General features: G+C 42.2%; 1 protein-coding gene across 2 annotated transcripts in view; it reads right to left on the bottom strand.

Moving 5' to 3' along the window:
* Window positions 1-519: 519 nt before the first annotated feature.
* Window positions 520-20,728, bottom strand: part of zfhx4 (zinc finger homeobox 4) — an 87,060-nt gene continuing 66,851 nt past the window's right edge. For both annotated transcript variants that reach the window (XM_035665235.1, XM_035665317.1), the window contains 6 exons: window positions 19,087-19,185; window positions 12,692-12,825; window positions 11,407-11,607; window positions 10,976-11,096; window positions 5,384-10,777; window positions 520-4,888 (listed from right to left, as the gene is read on the bottom strand). In XM_035665235.1, coding sequence (XP_035521128.1) covers window positions 3,306-4,888; window positions 5,384-10,777; window positions 10,976-11,096; window positions 11,407-11,607; window positions 12,692-12,825; window positions 19,087-19,185 — 7,532 coding nt within the window. In that variant the 3' untranslated portion in view covers window positions 520-3,305. The remainder of the gene's footprint in view (window positions 4,889-5,383; window positions 10,778-10,975; window positions 11,097-11,406; window positions 11,608-12,691; window positions 12,826-19,086; window positions 19,186-20,728) is intronic.

The following is a 20,728-nucleotide window of genomic DNA, read 5'->3' as shown; positions in this document are numbered from 1 at the left end:
CAATTATTAGAAGGATGTTGACACAATTGAATTTTGTAAACAGTATGACATAAATATACATTTTTGGGAAAATATGTACCTTGAATCATTGAAAGTAAAATATGTAAACTACATTTTAAAACTACTGGTGAATTACAGACGTCAGTCTAAAATGCTCTGATCATCTAGAGCCACACTGGCAATTTCAGTGACACTAAAAAAGCTGCCATTTACAGTGTACTGTTACAACACCCATATATTCTATATAACTGTAAAAATATTTTTTATTTTTATTCTGCCAATCAAGACAGAATATAATTTAGTAATATAATATGACAATTATGGACATGAAGATTTTATGCATTGCATTAAAAATGCTTGATAACAACATGAGATTATATTTCGTAAATAGCTTTGAGTTGAATGTAAACAGCTATTAATCGAATGTGTGAAAGCCAATTAAACTTCATTGTAAGATAATTAGCTAATTAGAACAATAAAGAGTGAACATGAAATAAAGAATATTTGATGAGACCAAACTGGTTTGCAGATACAGTTTTTAATGTATCACAACAATGAGCAACAAACATACTTGATGAACTATTTCCAGAAGTTGTTCAAATACCATCTACAATAAACGTCATTTCAACTATGACAACAGGTCTGTGACAAAATAAAAAAAAGGTTTCAAAACCATGTTATTACCGTGATACGGTACAGTTGAGACCTCAAACAGTACAGTAACAAAAACTAATGCGACTACTCTCTATATATAAAACATCAATAACATTTTTGGTTTAGTTTATTTAAAGTTTTAGCCATAGGGGCTTCTTCTTGTTATTAAAACCTCAGGGTGCATTTCCTATGTAACCCAGATGTTGAAGAGTACATATTGTGTAGGATATGATTGCGCCATGAAAATCCCTTTGACATCCAGAAGAACAATTCCAATTTCAACCTTTTGAAGGCTGTCCCCATAAACATGACACAATCCATCCATTTTTTTTAAAAAGTTCTTTTTTTTTTTTTTCTTTTTGGCTGCTGTGCAGTTGCAATATCTATGTACAGTTATATTGTTGGACCATCCTTTTTGTTGGTTTGTTAGCTTTTACCAGTCCTTGGTGTGGAAAGCGTCCTGTCTGATGCTAACATCTTAGCACATGATGCTAGCTGACAGTTCAGTCTTATAATGCTGAGCCACAGAGTGGGGAAAGGCAAAAAGCCAGAGTTGTGAAAGCCTTTGGAATCAGGACAGTCGCTCATGTTTGTACAATGGCAGAATTGCACCTTGGGAGGCCAGGATGTCTCTTATGAAACACAATCGAAAAGTGTCTTCAGGATTAAAGTAAATGTTAAAATACTAAAAATCCAAATAATGACATTTAAAAAGCTCACGCAGAAAATTAAAAACTGACATTTTGCTTTAAAACTTTGAAAAAAAAACACCTTTACAATAATAAAACATAAGAGGAAATGTTACTTGATTTCATTGTTTGAAACAATAACTAAGCATGATTTGATTTAACCTGTCAAACAGTTGCATTACATGCTACTTGCTCATCTCAGAATAGGAAATACCAAAAGCAATACATTTTTGCATTTCTTCATATTAATAAATTTGTACCATGCACAGCCAACTACGAATATGTACAACAGCTTAGCTTTCTTTGTTCACAAGCCTTTTTCTTTCATACAAATAGCCTTCTGTTACTTTGGAATGAATCACATTGGTTTCAATTACCAAACTAGAAAGTGATTCGTAAAAAATTGAACACCCTTTGACAGCTTTCACATTCTTAGTTCCACAGCAAAATAACAAAATAATATAAAATAAAAAATAGCAAAGCAAAGCAATTAATGGATCAGTATTATGTCTGGTAGAAAGTTGAGAGAATTTATGGCAAGCAAAATAACATTACACAGTAGCAGCAAAACTTTGTAAGGTAATACTTTGCAATGTTGAAATCACTAAATGTGGAAAAATTAAAATCTTGACTTAAACTGTAGATCATCAGAAGTGCCCAGAGAATTGATGGGAGGACGTCAACCTATGCACTAAATGGCTGCGTATAGGTGTAACACTGTTTTAAGTCCTACAAGTACATGAAAATGTTTTAATATACAACAAAAATGCTGTTGTCCCCCTTTTAAAGCAGCATATTTGCAAATGTATAGCAAATGATCATACCTTTTTTAACATTGTGACCAACTTGTACCTTAACAGTTTCAAGTATACAGTACTGCTTTCATGGATGCACCAATTGTTAAATAGGTCTCTAGATTGTTAGGCATCAATCCTGTAACAAATATGGACCAATATGCTGCTGCAATAGACACAAATAATAATTAAAACACAAACATACATACATACAAACAGAAAAAAATCTATTAAATTAACAAATGGCCTAATCAAATAATAAAAAGACAAATAAAAACAAAATAAGTGCACTATAGTCCAGACACAAGCAGGTACCGTAACAGTACAGCAATTCACAAATGAAAAATGTTATATTCACATAATCCGAGAGAGTCTATCAAAACTAGAGTTATTACCTCTTCAGAAAAGGGTGTGAGCAGAGGTAAAAGTGAGAGGGTAAGAGTTGGCACAGATTAGTATATACTACAAGAAAAAAGGGGGGTGGGAAATAGATACAGCTTGTTGTAATACAAACTGGCAAACACAGGGGCATCATACACATTTACTTCACCATTCTAAATTCCCTCAGTGGCAAAACCATACTGTCTTTGTAGGGCAAAACTAAAAGGATATGCACATCGTCCACTGTAACAGTAATATTGTCTCTTGGTACTCTATACACATCAAGGAAATGCGTCCGATAAAGCTTGACATGTTTTGGTTATAAGCCAAGTGTACCCAGGCTTGTTGCTGCTTTAACAAATGAGAAATGTTATGTTCTGACCTGAGAATTTAAAGCTACTGAATTACACCTATCTAAACTAAGAGAGATTCTCTTTGAGGGTTCTGGATCGTCATCCCATACAGTACATGCTAGCATTTGGAAAACAATCCAGCTGAGGTGCAATTTGCTATCGTGAGAGTTTTTGGCTTGAAACAAGCCCCCCCAAGGGAGCCTGTGGGATTTTTTCCTACTCCATGTTTTTGTATACAATATAAGCTCAGTCAAGCATCTGCAACAGTTCTGTCCATAACAAAAATCAATCAATATCTTGCCAGCATATCAATATGGGAAAAACAATCCTGAGTCAATCATTTGGTACTGTAATTTTTTGGGTTAAGAGAAACTTTGGAACTGCAGTTTAAAAAGTCTTATTTTTTTCTTTAAGCAAGGGATCCTTTGTCACTCCTACACACTGAACATATCCATTCTGATACTACTGAAGCTCGCGTCTAGGCCAGAGGCCGACTTAGCCTTGACTTCCAACGCGTTATCTAAGTCATCCAGCTTCTGGCTTAGCTCATTGTCAGACTCATCTGAACAACTCTCGGTGGGTAGTGAGGTTGGAACCCCTGAGGTGCTGCAGGAAGTTGAGGTAACCGTTGAAGGTGAGGAGAGGGGAGGAGGAGGAGAGGCAGACGGGGAGGAGGAAGCAGCTTTCCGGGCTGTGGTGGCCTGGAACAGGACATTTGGCCAGGACTTCATGGACAAGTGAGAGAGATGAGGAAAGGTGTTATTAGAAGAAGCTGCAGACTGCGAGGTAGATGTGGTGTTAGGAGTAGGGGAGCAGACAGAGTGAGGTAATAATCTAGTATGCTCTTTGGCATTTCTCATTGCTTGTTTGATTGTTTTCTCTTTGTGCAAGCTCGACTGAAGGTGTTGGCCAAGTGCTTCATTCCCGTTAACAACCACATTGCAGGCAACACAAGTGTAGTTGCTCACTGCCTTTCGAAGCACTGTCTCTTGCGGGTCAGTAAAAGGTTGCCCAAAGTAACAGAAGGACTTCTGATGACGCATCACTGAATCTTCGTCAGCAAAAATCATCTGGCACTTCCTGCATATAAACTCATGCTTGACGGACGGTACAATAAAAGCGTCTGGAAAATCCATGGTACTTTTGGTATCTTTTTTCGGTTCTTCTTTTGTGCTTTCTGTTGAAGAGCCTTTGTTGGTTTCATCCTTAGCATCTATAGCTTCTTTTGGTTTGAAGGAGTTGGTGGTGGTGCTCTGTATGCTCTGGGGTGTCTTCACAGGGGTTGGCTTCTGTTGCTGCTGCTGCTGCTGCTGCTGCTGTTGTTTCTGCTGTTGCTCAAGTTGTTTCTGCTGCTGCTGTTGTTGCTTCTGCAGTGAATCCTGGAGGGACTGCTGGTACTGCTGGTACTGCTGCAGGAGAGCAGTCGGGGAGAGACCAGCGGCCATGGCAGCTTGTGGGACTGCTGCTGGGCCATATGGAAACAGGCTCTCCATTCCACACAGTGGTGGGAAGTAGCCCCCTGTTTGGACCCCTCTAGGAAGCTGGGGAGAGAAGCAGTTGGGAAATCCAGGTAGAAAGTAGGGCAGGAACTGCCCCCCCAAGAAAGAGCTGGGATCACCTGCGGCAAGAGCATTCTGAAGTGCCTGAAGCTGGGTGGCGTCCAGTGAAGTCTCACTTCCTGGTTTCCCTTGAGCTGGACATGGTTTCTCCCTTTTCTTGGCCATGCTGGGGGTCTCAGGGCGCGAGCCGCTCTCGTTCTCTCTGTCCTTCACCTTCATCTGAGGTGGCTTGTCTCCTGGTTTCTTGCTGCTGTCTCTCTCTCTCTCTTTACCTTGCTGCTCTGTATGATTTACTGCTGCCAAAGGTGTGGAGGGAACAGGAGGAGGAGGAAGAGGTGGAGGAGGAGGAGGAGGAGTCTGCAGAAGAGTCTTGGTTGGGGTAGTGCTGAGAGACATGGCAGGAGAGGGGGTGGCTGGTGTAGGGAACCCAAGCATGCCAGCACCGGGAGACGCTAAAGCTGAAATACAGTGGTATATAAATATGGAAATATTCAATATTTAAATATTCAACCCCAAATCACTATGGAAATTAGTTTGTATGACAAGATATAGATGCTTAATTTGTCACTGGCTGTGTCTTTATCTCTCTTAGATTTTGTTATGGATCAAAACTGTCACATGCGCTTAATGATAATTTCAATCTGCCAATATATTATAATATAAATATACCAAACCTACAATAAGGGGAAAAACAAACACAAACAAAAGCCATGATATAGACACATTTGTTGTAAAAAATCTCTAAATTATCAATTAGCAGTTCAACTCTGATGACATTATGCATGCACTAACCCACCATTTTTAAAATAGTTTTTAAAAATAAGATTTTTTGACAAACACCACTGTGATAGAGAATAAACAGTAGTATAGCAGAATAAAATAGTGCATGATAAAGCTCAGTTCATAAAGCTTCTAGTCTATTTAACTTTTTTTTCACTGTCATACTAACTCACCAGGTGTGTTGGGTGGGAAAACAGGAAGTGATGAAGGCCCATTGACCCCAGGAAGTAGCACTGGCGGAAGGCCAGATAACCCTGGGTAGCCTGAGGGTAGGCTGAGGCCATGAAGTGCATTATTGTTGTCCACTGCAGTCTGTTGCTGCTGGCCAGGCAGGCTGAGTCCCTCACCAACTTTCTTCATGCGGTCCAGCTCTTGCTGGGCCATCAGCTGACGGACAGTGGTTGGTGCTAGGTAGTCCTTTTCTCTATCTACCTGGTTTCCCAGGGTTTCTTGCACTTTGGTGATGTGCTGTTTGGAGAAGATGTGGTCTCGGACGGACATCCGGGCAGTGTACTTTACACCACACAAAGTACACTCAGGCCTGGGCCCCTCTGGTGAGCCTTGACTTATCATGAATGGCTTTCCAATGTTAATCTTGAATTTCTTTTCTTTAGCACGGGCATTCTGGAACCACACCTGGACAACACGCTTGGGGAGTCCAATCTCATTGCCCAGCATTTCACACTCTTGCATTGTAGGAGTGCGGTAGTCACTAAAACAGGCTTTGAGAACTTTAAGTTGTAGGTTACTCATCTGAGTCCTGAATCGTTTGTGACCTGGCCTATCCCCAGCATTGCTGCCTTTCCCTGACTTGTTGAAGGGGTTACCTGCTCCAAAAGGACTAGGGGAACTGGGATCAGCTAGACTTGATGATTCACTCCTGTCATTGTTTTCATCCATGTCATCATCTCTGGAGCTAAAGTAAGAGTCACAGTCTTTTCCAGAGAAGCTGAGGGAGGGGCTCACCATGCTGAATTGGAGTCTTTCACTGCCACATTCAGAATTTGATGCCATGCCACTCTTGTTGTCACTCAGCTTGTCCCCTCCATTGGCTGTGAAGCTCTCAACCTCATTGTTATTACCCTCATCTCCAGTTGTAACATCGCTAATGGCTGTATTAATTGATGACGTCTCATCGAAGTCCATCTTACTGAGGTCATAAGATGAGGCTTCTGCTGAATTTATATTGGGCCCTTCAGTTTCATCACAGTTTTCAGCTTTTAAGGATGAAGGGCTTAAGAAGTTTTTTACCTGTGCCTCAGATGGTTTGACTGGAGTTGAGGATGCAGCAGGCAGCTCATACTCATTTGGCTCAGTCTTGGTAGGCAGCTGTGGGTAGTCAAAAAAATTATACTTATTTGGACTTTCACCTCTTTCATTGTCTTGATTCATCATTGGGCTTGGTGGCAAACTAAAGCCTGCCTGCTTAGCCTCATGCCAGTGTCTAGATCGAATGTGGCTATCAAGAGCAGATTTAGCCTTGAACAGTGCTCTGCAAAAGGGACATTTCTTGTGGGACTGGGAGGGCCCTATAGCCCTAAACTGTCCCTTTCTCTCTCTTGCACGAGTGTTTTGGAACCAAACTTGCACAACTCTTTTTTTCAAGCCAACCTCTCTTGCAATGTGGTCCAACATCTTCCTTGTTGGGTTAGAGTCAAGCAGGTATTTGTCATAGAGAATCTCCAATTGTTCTGGTGTGATGGTGGTTCTCAAACGTTTATCTCTGTGCTGCTCCTCACTACTGTTTCCACCATCTTTATCGTTAGCACTTTCGTCTTTGTCATCCAGTTTTCTCTTCATTGCTCCAGAGCCTGCAGCAGAGGCCAAACCAGAGCTACCCTGAGAGGGGATTTGGGAGAGGCCTCCAGATAACAGCTGACTAGCCATTAGGGGGTTGTTGGGGTCAAATATCATATAGGGCATATCAATGGGTCTTTCAAGGAACTGAGAGTGAAGGAATTGGTTTTGGGCAGCCAAGAAATGCATGTGCTGGTGCTCCTGCCATAGCTCCACAGTGGGAAATGCAATCTTACACTGGTCACACTGGTACTGAAGCATCTGGTGTGGGAGGCTGTTAGTGAGTGAAGAAAGGGCCAGGGAGAGTGGACTTGAGGGCACTGCAGCTGCCTGTGGCTGGGAATGGGGTCTTGACATTTGTGGCTGGGGAGCTTTTTGAGGAGGTGGCTGAGGTGTGCAAGCCTTAGATGGTCTAGGTTCTGGTAGTGACTTGATCACTGGCGAGGAGGGAGTCTCCATTTGTTTAGGTTCAGTTTCAGGGGCAACATCTGGCTTTGGGGAAGTTTTCCCCATGCTGGCATGAGGAGAGGCCATCACAGGGGAGCTTGAGCCAGAACTGGTGGCAGTTCCTTGGGACTGTCTGGATGGTTCTAAAGGTAGCTGGGACATCTTAGCTGGACCTTGCTCAATATAATCTGTGTATTCCTCACAGTTGTTGTCCTCATTACCTTCCTCATCTTCGTCTTTATAGCACAGTTTTTTCTGGTGAGTGATCAGGTCAAAGATGCGTGGGAACACAATGTTGCACTTTTTACACTGGTACTGCATGTTGCTGGTTCTGATGTATCGCTCATTGGTCAGCTCTTTTTTCTCATTGTCTTTGGAATCTGCCTGGTTTTCATAGGTCTTGCGAGCTTTCTGGCGGGCATTCTGGAACCACACCACAATGACCCGAGTTGGTAAGTTAAGCACAGTTGAGAGCTGCTCAATCTCATCATCCTTTGGATAGGCATTAGTGTCAAAGAAATCTTGAAGTACCCTCAACTGGTAATCAGTAAATCTGGTCCTGGAGGACCTCTTGTTGATGGATGATTCAGTTCTGTAGTATTCATGTGCGCTGAGCTGGGGTTCCATTCGAATATCTTCCAATGTAGTAATGGGAGGAATATTAAAATTATAGGGAGAGTCTTTACTCCGCTGCCTCTCTTTGAAGAGAGTGTTACGGAACCAGTGCTTTATGACTTTTTGGGGCAAGCCAGACTTCTCTGACATCTCCTGAATTTGCTCTTCATTGGGGGAATTGTTGATGTCAAAGTTGGCACGGAGGATCTTTAGCTGGTCATCTGTGATACGAGTGCGTGGCCGCTTAAACTGGGACTGGCGGAGGAAGTTTGGATCAAGACCCAATTGTTGCTGGCAGAGCTGTGTGAGATCTGTGGAAAGAGAGTCCATAGTGGGCAGTTGGAGGGCTAGCTGATGGGGCAGGCCTGGGTGCTGGACGGACTGCATCATTAGAGGTGGAAACATGGGCAAATCCAAGGGAACAGGGAGCTGCACTTGGGGAGGTGCAGGAGGGGCAGAAGGTGGTGGAGGAGGGGGTGGTGGCTGGGTTGGAGGTGGCTGGTGAGACGGTTGGTGTGGGGACTGATTGGAGACAGGAACTGGTGAGGGTACTGGTGTTTGGGGTTTGGTCATTGATGTCGAAGAAGGTTGAGGAGCTGTAACTGGGGCTGGAGCAGGAGGTGGCGGAGGAGGAGGAGGTGGTGGCGGTGGTGGTGGAGTCTCAGGTGAAGAAGGGTTTATTGGATAGAGTTTGTCATAGGCCTCTCTATACTGCTGGGCAAACTTTTCCAGCTCCAAATATGGGAAAAAGTGACTATGCACATGTTCCTGGTGGCTTTTCAGAATAAGCATATTGGAGAAGAGTTTTCCGCACATCCCACACTCAAGTTTATCAGTGTTCATTTCAGCTTGTTCAACTCCATCTTTGTTTTTCTTTTGGTTTTTTTGTCTGTTTTCATTGTATTGGATGACCAGTTCAAATCCAAAGTTCTCTAGCAGTGCTTTGGCTGCATTGCCCCTTGCACCTGACACAATACGTGGAGGAGGGATCAATGGTTCTGGGAACTTTGTCTTTTTAGGGTCTTTGTTGTCTTTTCCTCCATCATTTAATGCATCACCTGCACTTTCCATCTTTGCTCTGTTTTCTTGTTTTTCTAGCTGGTCCTCTGCCTCTCGTGACATCTGAATTTCTGAAACTGACACAGTGCTGCACTCCATTTTGGTTTTGTGGTTCTGCAGTTGCTGGTTTTTCTGTTGCTGAATTTGCGACTGTGTCTGAGATGCTTGCTGCTGTTGCTGCTGAGCATGTTGCTGGGCCTGAGCCTGTTGCAGCTGATGCTGCTGTTGCATCTGCTGCTTAAGGTCTTCTAGGAATGATCCAGTAAGGCCAGGCATTCCAAAAGCTGCTGCTGAGTGCAGCGCAAGTTCTGGACTAAGGTTGAACTCTGCTCCTGGGATGTAGAAGGGGAAGAGGAACTGTGGCTGTTGAAATTGCAGCAGTGCTTCTGGGGTCATTGGAAAATGGGGAAAGAAAGCTGGATTAAGGAACTGAGGCTGGAAAAAGGCAGCCTGTTGCTGGAGTTCATGTTGAAGCTGCAGTTGCAATTGGGCTGAGGACTGCGCTGACTGGTGGCTGCTTGCCTGTGCTGAAACATGGTCAGTAGTAGTTGTTTGTTTTGTGTTGTTGGTGCTGCTGTTAGCTTCTTTGGGTTCCACAGTGTTTTCTTTGTTAGCAGAAGGTGTTCCACTTCGAGCAGTGTCTGAGTTGCTGTTGATCCCTTGTGTGCTTGGGGCTGGGCTTTTTGCAGGCACTGGACCACTATTACCCGTGCTACTGCTGCTCATTTCAGTTTTGGCTGTTCTGGCTTTGGTCTGGTGGAGTACTGACCTCATGTGAATTTCAAGTGTTGAACTTTGGCTGTAGGCAACATTGCAAATATTGCATTTGAATGGTTTGTTGTCAATGCTGTTGCTTGTCTCTTGTGGAACTGGGCTCGACGCCTCTTGAAGAACTTTCTTCAACTTATGCAGGTGGGAAACTGAATTATAGTGGACAAGTAAGATGTTCTTCTGGGTGAAGGACTCCTTACACACTGTGCACTTGTAAGGCCGAGAGGGGTCCAAAAATTTCTCCATTGTAAAGTTGGGCCCTTTTCTAAATGGTAGGGTCCGTTTTGGTTCTGCTCCCATGTCATCAAGCAGAGAGCTACTATCACTTCCTGTAGGACTGGGCTTTTCTTCCTGGTCCATTTCATCATCTTTATCCAAGTCATGTTCAAAAGCTTGGGCTTCCTCCAAGGCCCTGGCCTCACTCTCAGTGATATCTCCATTCAATGGCAGATTCCCTATGAGTTGCTGTACCTCCGCTTCACTAAGTTCAGGGTGTCCATTTTCTAAATGCTTCCTGAGGGCCAGGAATGTCCTGAAGCTGCGCTGGCAAAGGCTGCACATTGTGGCTGCTCTGATGGCATGGTACTGGGAATGTATCTGAAGCTTCTGCATTGTCTTGAAGGCCAGGCTGCAGTGGTTGCAACGATATTTGTAGACATGACGATCAGATACTGAGAGCTGCTGTTGTTGCTGCTGGAGCCTTTGGAGCTCACTGAGATGGTCCTGTAGGGTATCAGGGGACTTGCTATCATGTCCTAACCCACTGGCTCTCTTCCAGCCTGGGGCCTCTGAGGCCTCCTTTGGGGGTTTTAGTTCCTCACCCTGCAGATCCAATTCATTCTTGTCCTGAGTGGTCAGCTCATCTTTTGAGATGTTTCCTAAAAGCAGAAAATACAATTTGAAGCACAATACAATGCATCATTAACTTATTCTTATGTGTCTGATAAATGACAAAAAAATACAACATTAAGAAACCAAAATGTGTTTATATTCATATATTAAAATGTAACTTTATTATCACTTGGACAACAAATTAAAGACAGAAGGAAAATAATAGAAGCATCAATTCTGCTCACCTTGAGACTTTCCTGACCCATCAGTAAGAGAGGTAGAGGACTCCATTAAAGACAGACCTTTATCTTGTCCAGTTTGGGGATGTATTATATTATTTGGTGTTGCTGTGTCAGGTCCAACAACCTATCAAGACCAAAAAAATGTCTTTATTATTATGAGAAGTTGCCCTTAACTACACAGAAGACAAGACAACTGCATAGTTCTGAGACAATATGTTCACTTTCCTAGTTTTCTAGTTGTCAAACAACAAACAATTAAGTGATAGAAACTTCAGTTTGTGTTATAATATTATGCAATTACAATAAACCGTATCTATTGCTTTGTATCACTTTTGTACTTTTTAATATTTTTGCAAATGTACAAAAACCCATTTTTGCCGATACACACACAAACACACACATAAATCTTATACACAATAATTACTTATACATACAGTCATAATCAGCTTTTCCACGCAGTCAGGAGCCACACTGTGAAGGTGGGTGAGATGCAGCTGCAAGTGAATCTTGTTGCTCAGGACATCCTGGCACAGTGGGCAGCGGATCACTGGCTGCATGGAATGCTGGGACATCACATGGAGCTGCATTCGGTTGGCATCTTTACTGCTGTAGTTACAATATGGACACTGCTGAACCTGAAAAAATGGTATAATAAGTATCTGGTTGGGAGTGGATAAATAATGAAATATATATGCAAGAAAAAAGACATCCTGTGCAATGTAAAAATTAATTATTAATTTTGCACAATATGTGCTCCTTGAGTTGTCCACCATCTGTCTCACTAAAGAAAACAGGCATCACTTTTTAAAAACAAACAAGGGTTTGATCAAGATATGCAAAAACATGTCTCCTGCACTATAAAGGCTGAAAATATCTACAGTTGTAACAATTTTTTACAGGGCTTTCCTATTCTTCACTGCCCCTCACCTCATCCCACCACATATACCTCTGCCCAGCAACCCCCATGCCCACCTTAATACAGAAAATGTAGATTAACCATGTTTCATGTAATTCACTTAAGTCTCTCAACTCATGCAATTTTATTAGCAGAAAACACGATTGGCCAGAATTTCTAATCAGGGTATTACAGATGACAAAGGTGTGTACTCTCTCAAGCTACGCCTTGCCCTCATTACAGGGAGTACTCTGAACATAGCTGCCTCCCCACCACCTGTCTTAATAGAATCCATTTCTGAAATGACTAAGTCCTCCCTCCTTGCAGGGCCCAGAACCAGACGAGCTAATACTTCATAATCTAATTTAAAAACACATATAATTTAAAGAGATGCAAAAAGGGAGAAAGAAGCAGGGTGGGGGCTTAAGGCTAGTGCAGGTATTCCACTTAAGAACACAAAGACTTGCCTCCTGTGCTTGATGCTAAAAAGCTCTGTCAGGGAGGGAATGGCGGGCTGCATTTAACCCTTTGATAGAAATCTGGCGCCAGCAATTGCTAAATGCTTAGCTTAGCATTTCTTACAGTTCATAAGTATGTTCCCATTAGCTCAAACCACAGTGACAGTGAAGGTTAGATTTCATTAGTGCTTATGAGGGAGAACCTGCACCATTAGCTGTTAGCTTTCCGTACCTAATATAACAATGTATTTGGAATATGTAATACATATCCCAAATGAATTGTTAAATGTCCAATCAAAGTAGATGCACAGGAAGTTCCAAAACCTATACATGCAATTCTCTGCTTCCTTTTGATATTCTACATACCTGTTCATTGGCAGAGGTCTTCCCCTCAGCAGACTTTGGCCTTTTGGGTGGACTTTCATTTTGTCGATCAGGCAGGAGGGAATGTTTAACCATAGCATTCGGTCCGGTAACCTCTTTGGATATGGCATTCACTCCTGGCCGACGGTGGAGGGAGAGAGAAGGGGAAACAGAGACAGAATGTAAAGCATTAAAATGAATGTTTGTCATTGACTAATCAGTTATTGTTTACGCTTACAGCTTGTATGTCTGCATTTGTGTAATCTAAGATTAGATATATTTATATAAATTTCATTTTAGAACAAAAGGCTTCACATTAACAATTTAAAAACAAAGCTGCAAAAATACAAAAATGATTAATAGCTTAACAATAGATTTACGTTTTAAATGTAGATTCTTGGAATGAGCATTAGAACAGATTGACATATTAAACATAAGAGTTGAAAGAGAGTAACAGGGCCCCATGTCACATTGATATATAGTATCCCATACATCACACGTATGACAAATGGGAATATTAATCTAGAACATATCAAGTATATAAAATTGAGATTGACACAATTGAGTCTGAAACATTTTCTGACATATGGCTGTGTTAGATCACAACGTGGTCCAATAACAATTGATATAATTGAAATAAGTCTACCAAATTAATATTCAATGGGAAATAGGTGATGATTTAAAAAATGATTTGACACCAAGACAACGTAAGCATGGACACAAGCATGGACTATTATTCACAGTCATATGCAGTGACGTATTTCTGCCCCGAGGACATGTGAAATGGAGAAAACTCAGGCAGGCTCATTATCACAGCACGACATACATTAAATGTTATGGTAATATTATACACTTCATTAGTTCATATACATTTCCCCAGCTGCCTCAACAACTTCTCTGTCTGTACAAGATGCAAAATTTTCGGGGCTTGGTCACGGCTGGTGGTACAGTAGCAGCACTGCTTGTGTGTGTGTCTATTTGTATGTGTGCATGTAAGCGTGTGTGACGTTAACAGCAGGGCTCAATGTGGAGAGATCAGCCTCTGGTTGTATTTAGTAAATGCTGCAGCCGCTGATAAATCTTTCATTAGCCTCATCCTGAGATACAGGCCATGCAGGCCCTGCTATACTCTGCCACTGCAATTTACCCACTCTGCACAACACAAAGACACAGCAACTCTCCCTCCCTCCTTCCCTCCCTCTCTCCCTAAGCCATCACCCCCTCCCCCTTGCCTCCCCTCCCTCGTCTGGTCACTCAAGGCAATATGTGAGCCTCACTCTTGCGAATCAACGCTTCACGCTAGATGCACAAATGGAAAAAAAGGGAAATCAAAGCACTGATACATGGAGAGGGGGTTGAAAAAAAACATTTTGTATTTTATATTATTCTGTGGCTCGTGTTTGTATTGGGCGCATATCAATTCCTCTGGCCCGTTCATGCATTTTAATTCTGTTGCATTAAGTAGGCGTTCCACTTATTTTATTTGTAATCCCCTATATCTGGAGCCTGAAATATTGGCCTGTCAAGGAAAGTGACAAGAGAGAGAGGGAGGGAGGAAGAAAGGAAGAAAGAGAGAGAGAGGAGAGAAAAAAAACACAAGGGCACAATGTGAATTTCCAAGAACATCCGAGAATTGCTCCGCAGCTCAGAATAGCGAGGTAATCTCGTCTTCCACTGCCTGTGATGGCCCCTGCAGGGCTTGTGTGTGTGTCTGTGTGCATGTATGTGTGTGTATTATGCCCTTCATGACAGGCCTCTGACACTCCATTGGTCAGATCGGCCCAGACTGGTCCACCCGTCATATCACCTGACCTTTCTAAAGCCTCCACCCCGCCTCCCATATTTATTATGACCATTTCTAATTTCAACTTTCAATTTTTGCCTCTGTCTTCCAGTCAATTTGCAACTAAATAACATCCTTGCGAAAGGAGATGAGGCGATTGTCGGACAAGGGGCTGCAAACACATTTACAATGCGGTGGGGGAAAGAGCCCACAGATCACCATTGATTACTGTCATATTGAATGTAAATGTATGTTTGTGTAGCGTGTGCACATGTGAGAGTGTGTGCATGTGCAACATGAAGATCTGTCCTTCTGGTTTAGTTTCATCTCCGACCTAGTGCTTTCATCAACACTTACGACACACGCGCAAAGAAAAACAGTTGGTTAACCTTGAATGTTGAGAGAGCAGTTCTCTCTATGGCCACTTAGGAGCTTTAAATGGCAAGCCCTGCCAGTGAATAATAAAGTTGTTTTGAAGCATAGAATCACATTCAAAATTGTAGAGTGTCCTCCAAGGATATAATCACCTGTAACACATATGAATACAATGGCTAGCACAATCCAAACATTCTCTATAAATTTATGAGAGAGAATCAAAATGTTCCTCTGCCTGTAGATTTTTTCACAGTCTTGCCCTCAGTAGTGCACCAAAAGCTCAAATAATTAGAGAAATAATGGAAGATAGCAGGACTGAGAACAAGACACGAGTGGGAAACTCTCCTTTCATTTTCCTTTGTCTTTGAGTCTGCACCCCACACTTAATGACTGTGTCCTTTTTCCTCCTCCCTATTCTTTCCCCTCCCTTCCTACCTTCCCTTCATCCTTAGGTGGGCTCCACCAGCTGCAGCCCAGTGAAGCGGAGGGGCAGAATAACCCCCCACCCCACTCCACTCCACCAATGACAAATGTCTGTATGCGGCAGGACCTTGCTTGATTAGATAAATCAAAAGGTGATTTATGACACTCAACCCCTTTTGCATTGCAGGGGGAGAGAACGGCACACTCACCACCCATCTTTATTTGCAACTGTCAATGGTGTTTAGGGAGCTGCGTATACACACACTTATATACACGCAAGTGGGCGCTCAAATGGAGAGAAGTACAGAGCAGTGGTGGGAGAGGCAGAGAAATATAGAGAAAGAGAGGGAAGAACAAGAAAAATGATAGAGAGGGACAGAGGAGCCTATAGCTCTAAATACCTCAGGATATTTCTGTCCCAAATTGTTCCTCAAAAGGCAGGAGGACTGACAATACCATCATAGCTAATGCTTTTCCCGTGGATCTATTTTAGAATCTGCCCTTTTGTGTCGGAAAGGGTGAGACATTTTGTGCAAACTGAACCAAGCAAATGAGATTTTCACACAAACAAGCATATCATTGAATCCTTATATCTCTCCAACTATGACTTTATATGAAATCAACTACATCTTGGAGCGGGCTTTCAAAACAACCAAATCGTACCTACTACAATCCTTTTCTCTTTCTTTTACAAGCTGAAAAACAATTAGATTCCATTCCTGACATTTCATTTCATGAGAATAAAAAAAAGCCCACAAACATAGACCAGAGAGTGGGGGGGGAAAGGCTGTCAATTAAGAGGGAGCAGGCTGGGTGGCGGCAGCTTGGATTTAGTATTCAATTTAGCTGTCCTGAGCCCTGGCAGACTGGCTAAGGTTACGGAGCAGTAAATCTAGGAGGGAGAGCTGGCCAAAACGGGCCAGGGAGGGCCGGCCAGCATGATTTACTGGCCTACTGCTCTGAGGTTACGCATTAGGCTGACCCCCGGTCACCTGATAACATTACAGCAACACACTCTGAACCCCAAACTCCCACTGAAGCACTCAGCAGGCCCAGATCTAGCCGGAGGGATGTAGAGAGAGAGAGAGAGACTGGGAAGGAGTGAGATTGAAAGAGGCAGAAAAACAGTCAGATGGAGAGAGAGGAAGAGAAAGCAGCAGCTGTCTTGTAGTTTTTGTTTTTTAATGAGTAGCCCTCCTTCCTTTTCCATCTCCAGCTTGTGTTCTAATGGGAGATAAATATGAGCATGGCCTTGTCACATTTGACAAATCGTCTGAGACGTTCAACAAGCTGTCATTACACAGGAAACACACATGCATGCACAAAGGAATTGCTGCAGGCTTGTAATTAAACATGCTAATGTCTTTAATATATTTTAATCTCATGTTAGAGAGACAGAAAACGAGCACAACTCCCATCTCAAGTTGGGCAAATTTGCAAGATGCATGCCAATAATAAAAAAAAAGACTAAAAATATTCAGAATGTGAAAAGGCTAATATGGAATATTTAACATCTGATCTTGTTTTGTTTCCCCCCTTATCTGCACAATTCAAAATTGTACACGAAATTAATACATAACATTTGACTGTTAAAACAATGAGTAATTACTTAGCTAATTTGAAGCAGGTAGAGATCTGTGATTTCCTTAGGCTGCATGACAGGCTCATTTCCATGCCAGGGCCTTTGTTTAGTTGGTTATTTATAAGAAGTGGGCCCCTGAGCCATGGTGGCGACATGCACCATCTACACACACGGCACAAAGCTATCTGGAAGTAATCCACATCGGGGACATTTGCATGGAAAATGTAACATGGATTATAATTAATCTAAAGTGACATGGGATTATAAAAGACAATGTAAATGAAGCAAGGGAAAAAGCTCTTTCTGTCTCTCCTCACCCCTCCCCCCCGCTATCTCTCTCTTCCCTTCTCTATCTATCTGCCCCTCTTTGTTTAAAGGATCTTGGTCTTGGAGATGAAGTGCGCAAACACACTGCTCACTTGGTCACACTGTAATCCCTTCCCTGGAGATCTCCATAAGGACACACACACACACACACACACACACACACAATCACCCACATGCACAGATCTGAACATTTCAAGCTTGCCAGAGATTTGGGGCTGAGGATGGAGATGCTAAATCTTACTACTTTAAGCTGGAGAAAGAGAAAAACAAGGCCCTGTCTCTGATGATATCCCTAGCATAACAACGCGCTGACGCACCAGGCTCCCCTTTGCATTTTCTGGCCTTTGACTTCCTGAAACCTTTTTAATCCAGACACAAAATAAAAGACCAAAAACCCACTAGCGATATTATATCTGGCTTCCGAGGCCATATAAGGCGAATCCTAGAACGAATTATTCACAAAAAATAAAAAGGCATACATTTCTGCTTTATTAAATAGATTTTTGACATCTAATAAACTACCCGGGAACACGCACAAACGTAAGCATGCTGTAAAGTAGGAGGGACCTGGACACTTTTTTGCATGTGTGCAGTGGTGTTAAATGACGCTGGCGGTAATATGCGGCAGTAAATGCATGGATGGTGGTTCCCCGCCAGTCCGTCAGACAGGCCTGTCAGAGAGATAGAGCTGAAAGATAGATGACTAGCTAAACTAATAGGGCCCAGCCTCACTCAGCTCTCCTTCTGCCTCATTGAGCCTCACATTATGGAGCTAGGTATGGCATGCTAGGAAGAGGAGGTGGGGAGAGAGTTTGAGATGGATAGAGGTTGGGAGTTGGAAGGTGTATGCGTGTGTGAGTTGGAGGCAAAGGGGGAGGGAGGGAGTGGGGTAAGAGAGAACGAGGAGAGACATTAGTAGAGGGAGGAAGACTGAGAGAGAGAACCCCATGCAATGACAGAGGGAAAAAAAGGAGGAGAGAGAGACCCCATGCAATATTCATCCCCAGCCATGGATTTCCATCTCATACATAAAAAGACCATATGAATTCTTATTTGGGTAAATCAAATCTAACAAAGCCAGGGCTATCCCAACCACAGCCTTGCAGCAGAGGCATTATGTGCTCCCTACCTCGCCCAAAATAACAAAAACACCAAGCCGTCTTGTACAGATTGTTGCCCCTCCCTGCTTACAACATTGCCATTCTTACAAATGAATAAACAGTTCATTCTATCTTGTGCTCTTTTTCTATCCGAGGTAATGCCGGGTGATAGGGTCACAGATTGGACAACAATTAAGGGATGGATTGAGTCAGGGAAAAAAATAGGAGAAAGAAAAATGAAGGGAGGGTACAGGAAAAAAAACTAATTTAAGGGTTGCAGGGATGCGGTGCAATATTAGAAAAACATATACACAGGCCCCCCCATCTAATCCTGCGCTTATGAAAAATTAATATGTCATCGGAGAGGGCACAAGAACGAAAAAAGATTAATGCAAGGCGCTTATAAATTACAAGCACGCAAACTGATTTGATTAAAAAATAATCTGGGGCCTGGACATTGCCTGGTAATATCCACAACACTCAACTTATCCCTCTCCCTTTCTCTCGGTTTTTTCTCTCTCCTTCTTTCCCACTCTCACTCTCTCTCTCTCCCCGTCTCTCCCTTTCTCTTTTTCTCTTTCTGTCAGATGGAAACGATTAAAGCAGGTCACATGGAGGCTAGTCAGCAGCATTCACATGTTACACACACATGTTAGAACCTTATCTGAGGGAGAGAGAGAGATGAGCGATAACTTAGAAAAGAGTGGAAGCTTACGGTTCATATGTGTTTTTTTTTATGTGAGTGTGTATATATGTGTGTGTGTGTGTACAGTATGTGTGTGTGTACAGTATGTGTGTGCGGACTTACGGTCAGTTCTCCTGCTGTCAGTCAAGTCTCGGTCAGTGAGGTTGTGTCCAGGCCTAGAGGAAGAGCGAGGAGGTCTCTCACCATCCTCAGCAGTCTCTTCTGAAAATGGACAGAGAAAACAACTACATTACCCATGATGCTCTCTAAAAAATGGCATATAGTGGCTGGGGCACCAGCTCTGAAAAAGAAAACCTCCCGTGATTTATCAGCCATCAGTATATCATATTAGAGTAATTTTCAGAATATTCCTGTTTGTACATGTTCAGTTAATCCTCATAAAACCCCTTTAGCCCACTGTACAGTATAGATCTCACCAGCAAATAATGCTTCTAGTGACTTGAACACATGTTCTGTTGAAAATAGCCCTGCCATGCCACTTCTAGTGGGTGAAACATAATACATACATGGCTTGAATACGAGGTAGTAGTGTGACAACAAAATATGTCCTACAGGGAAACTATTCCAATCATTTTGGGTCCCTCTCTACAGAAGGCACTTCAAAATATATTTAAAGACAAGGATTAATAATGTTTACTTGTCTGTATATTTCGTTTTAAATTAATTTTAAATATTGTTCTTGTTCTTCAATATATTTTAATTATTATTTAGGATTAGACACATGTTCATATTAAAGCACAGACAAAAATAGAAATTGTACTGTTGTAATGTAAAAACATAATTGCATGAAAAAGTTATTAATCCTACTTTATTAAAATCACTGGGGGAAAAAAGACCAAAACTAAAATTATCATATTGCCTACGACACATATTCTTCTCATATAAGGTAAGTTAAAAAAAAGTTAATTACATTCAATTTAAAAACAAGATTGCATATAGAAAAAGTATATGTATTTATATAGTATGTATATGCATATATATACATATAAATATATATTTCTGTATACTTTTGTAAAAAATGCACACATGCACAACACACGAACCAACACACACGTGCAGCTCTGTACTATTAGCAGATTAGCCTGCCCATCTCTGACAGTTCAGCCCCTTGTTTGATAATTCTGTGTATCTGCAGTGTTCTGCCAGTGGATTAAAGTGTGTGTATGTATGTGTGTGTGCTTTGTGTGTGTGTGTACAAGTGTGTATGTGTGTATATGTGTCGCCAGCGCAAGCTAACACTAATCCTAGCCAAGCCCCAGCGCTCCCTTTCATCCAGCCATCATTTGTCTCCGGCTGGGCTGATGTCACTTTGTAATGAATTTTGAGCAGTCTGAGAGAGGCCAGATAACCAGGCATGCACGCACACACACACACACACACACACACACACACACACAAAAACATATATACACACATATATATACACACATATAGTACCCTCCTCCATCGAAGGGTAGCACACACAAATGCAAAATCAAACAGAAACACACAGGCGTCAAATCATACACACACGGTATCATATTCACACACACACAGAGCAAAACCGTTAAAAATTTCATGTCTTCTAAACGGGGGGAAGGGGGGCTTCTCTTTTACCACAAACCCCTCACTCTGCCAGAGAATGAAACTGGTGTATGTGTCTGTGTGCATGTGTGTTTGTGCAAATGTGTGTAAAAGAGCTGCGCTCATCAATCCTGTGCTGCCTTAATAACCATATTTTACAACACACACACACACGCTCACA

Source organism: Morone saxatilis, unplaced genomic scaffold (assembly GCF_004916995.1).
Source record: "Morone saxatilis isolate NCDOM2014 unplaced genomic scaffold, NCSU_SB_2.0 Contig0, whole genome shotgun sequence".
Classification (NCBI taxonomy): Eukaryota; Metazoa; Chordata; class Actinopteri; family Moronidae; genus Morone; species Morone saxatilis.
The sequence above is the reverse complement of the archived record's forward strand: the minus strand, read 5'-3'. Positions and strand labels throughout refer to the sequence as shown.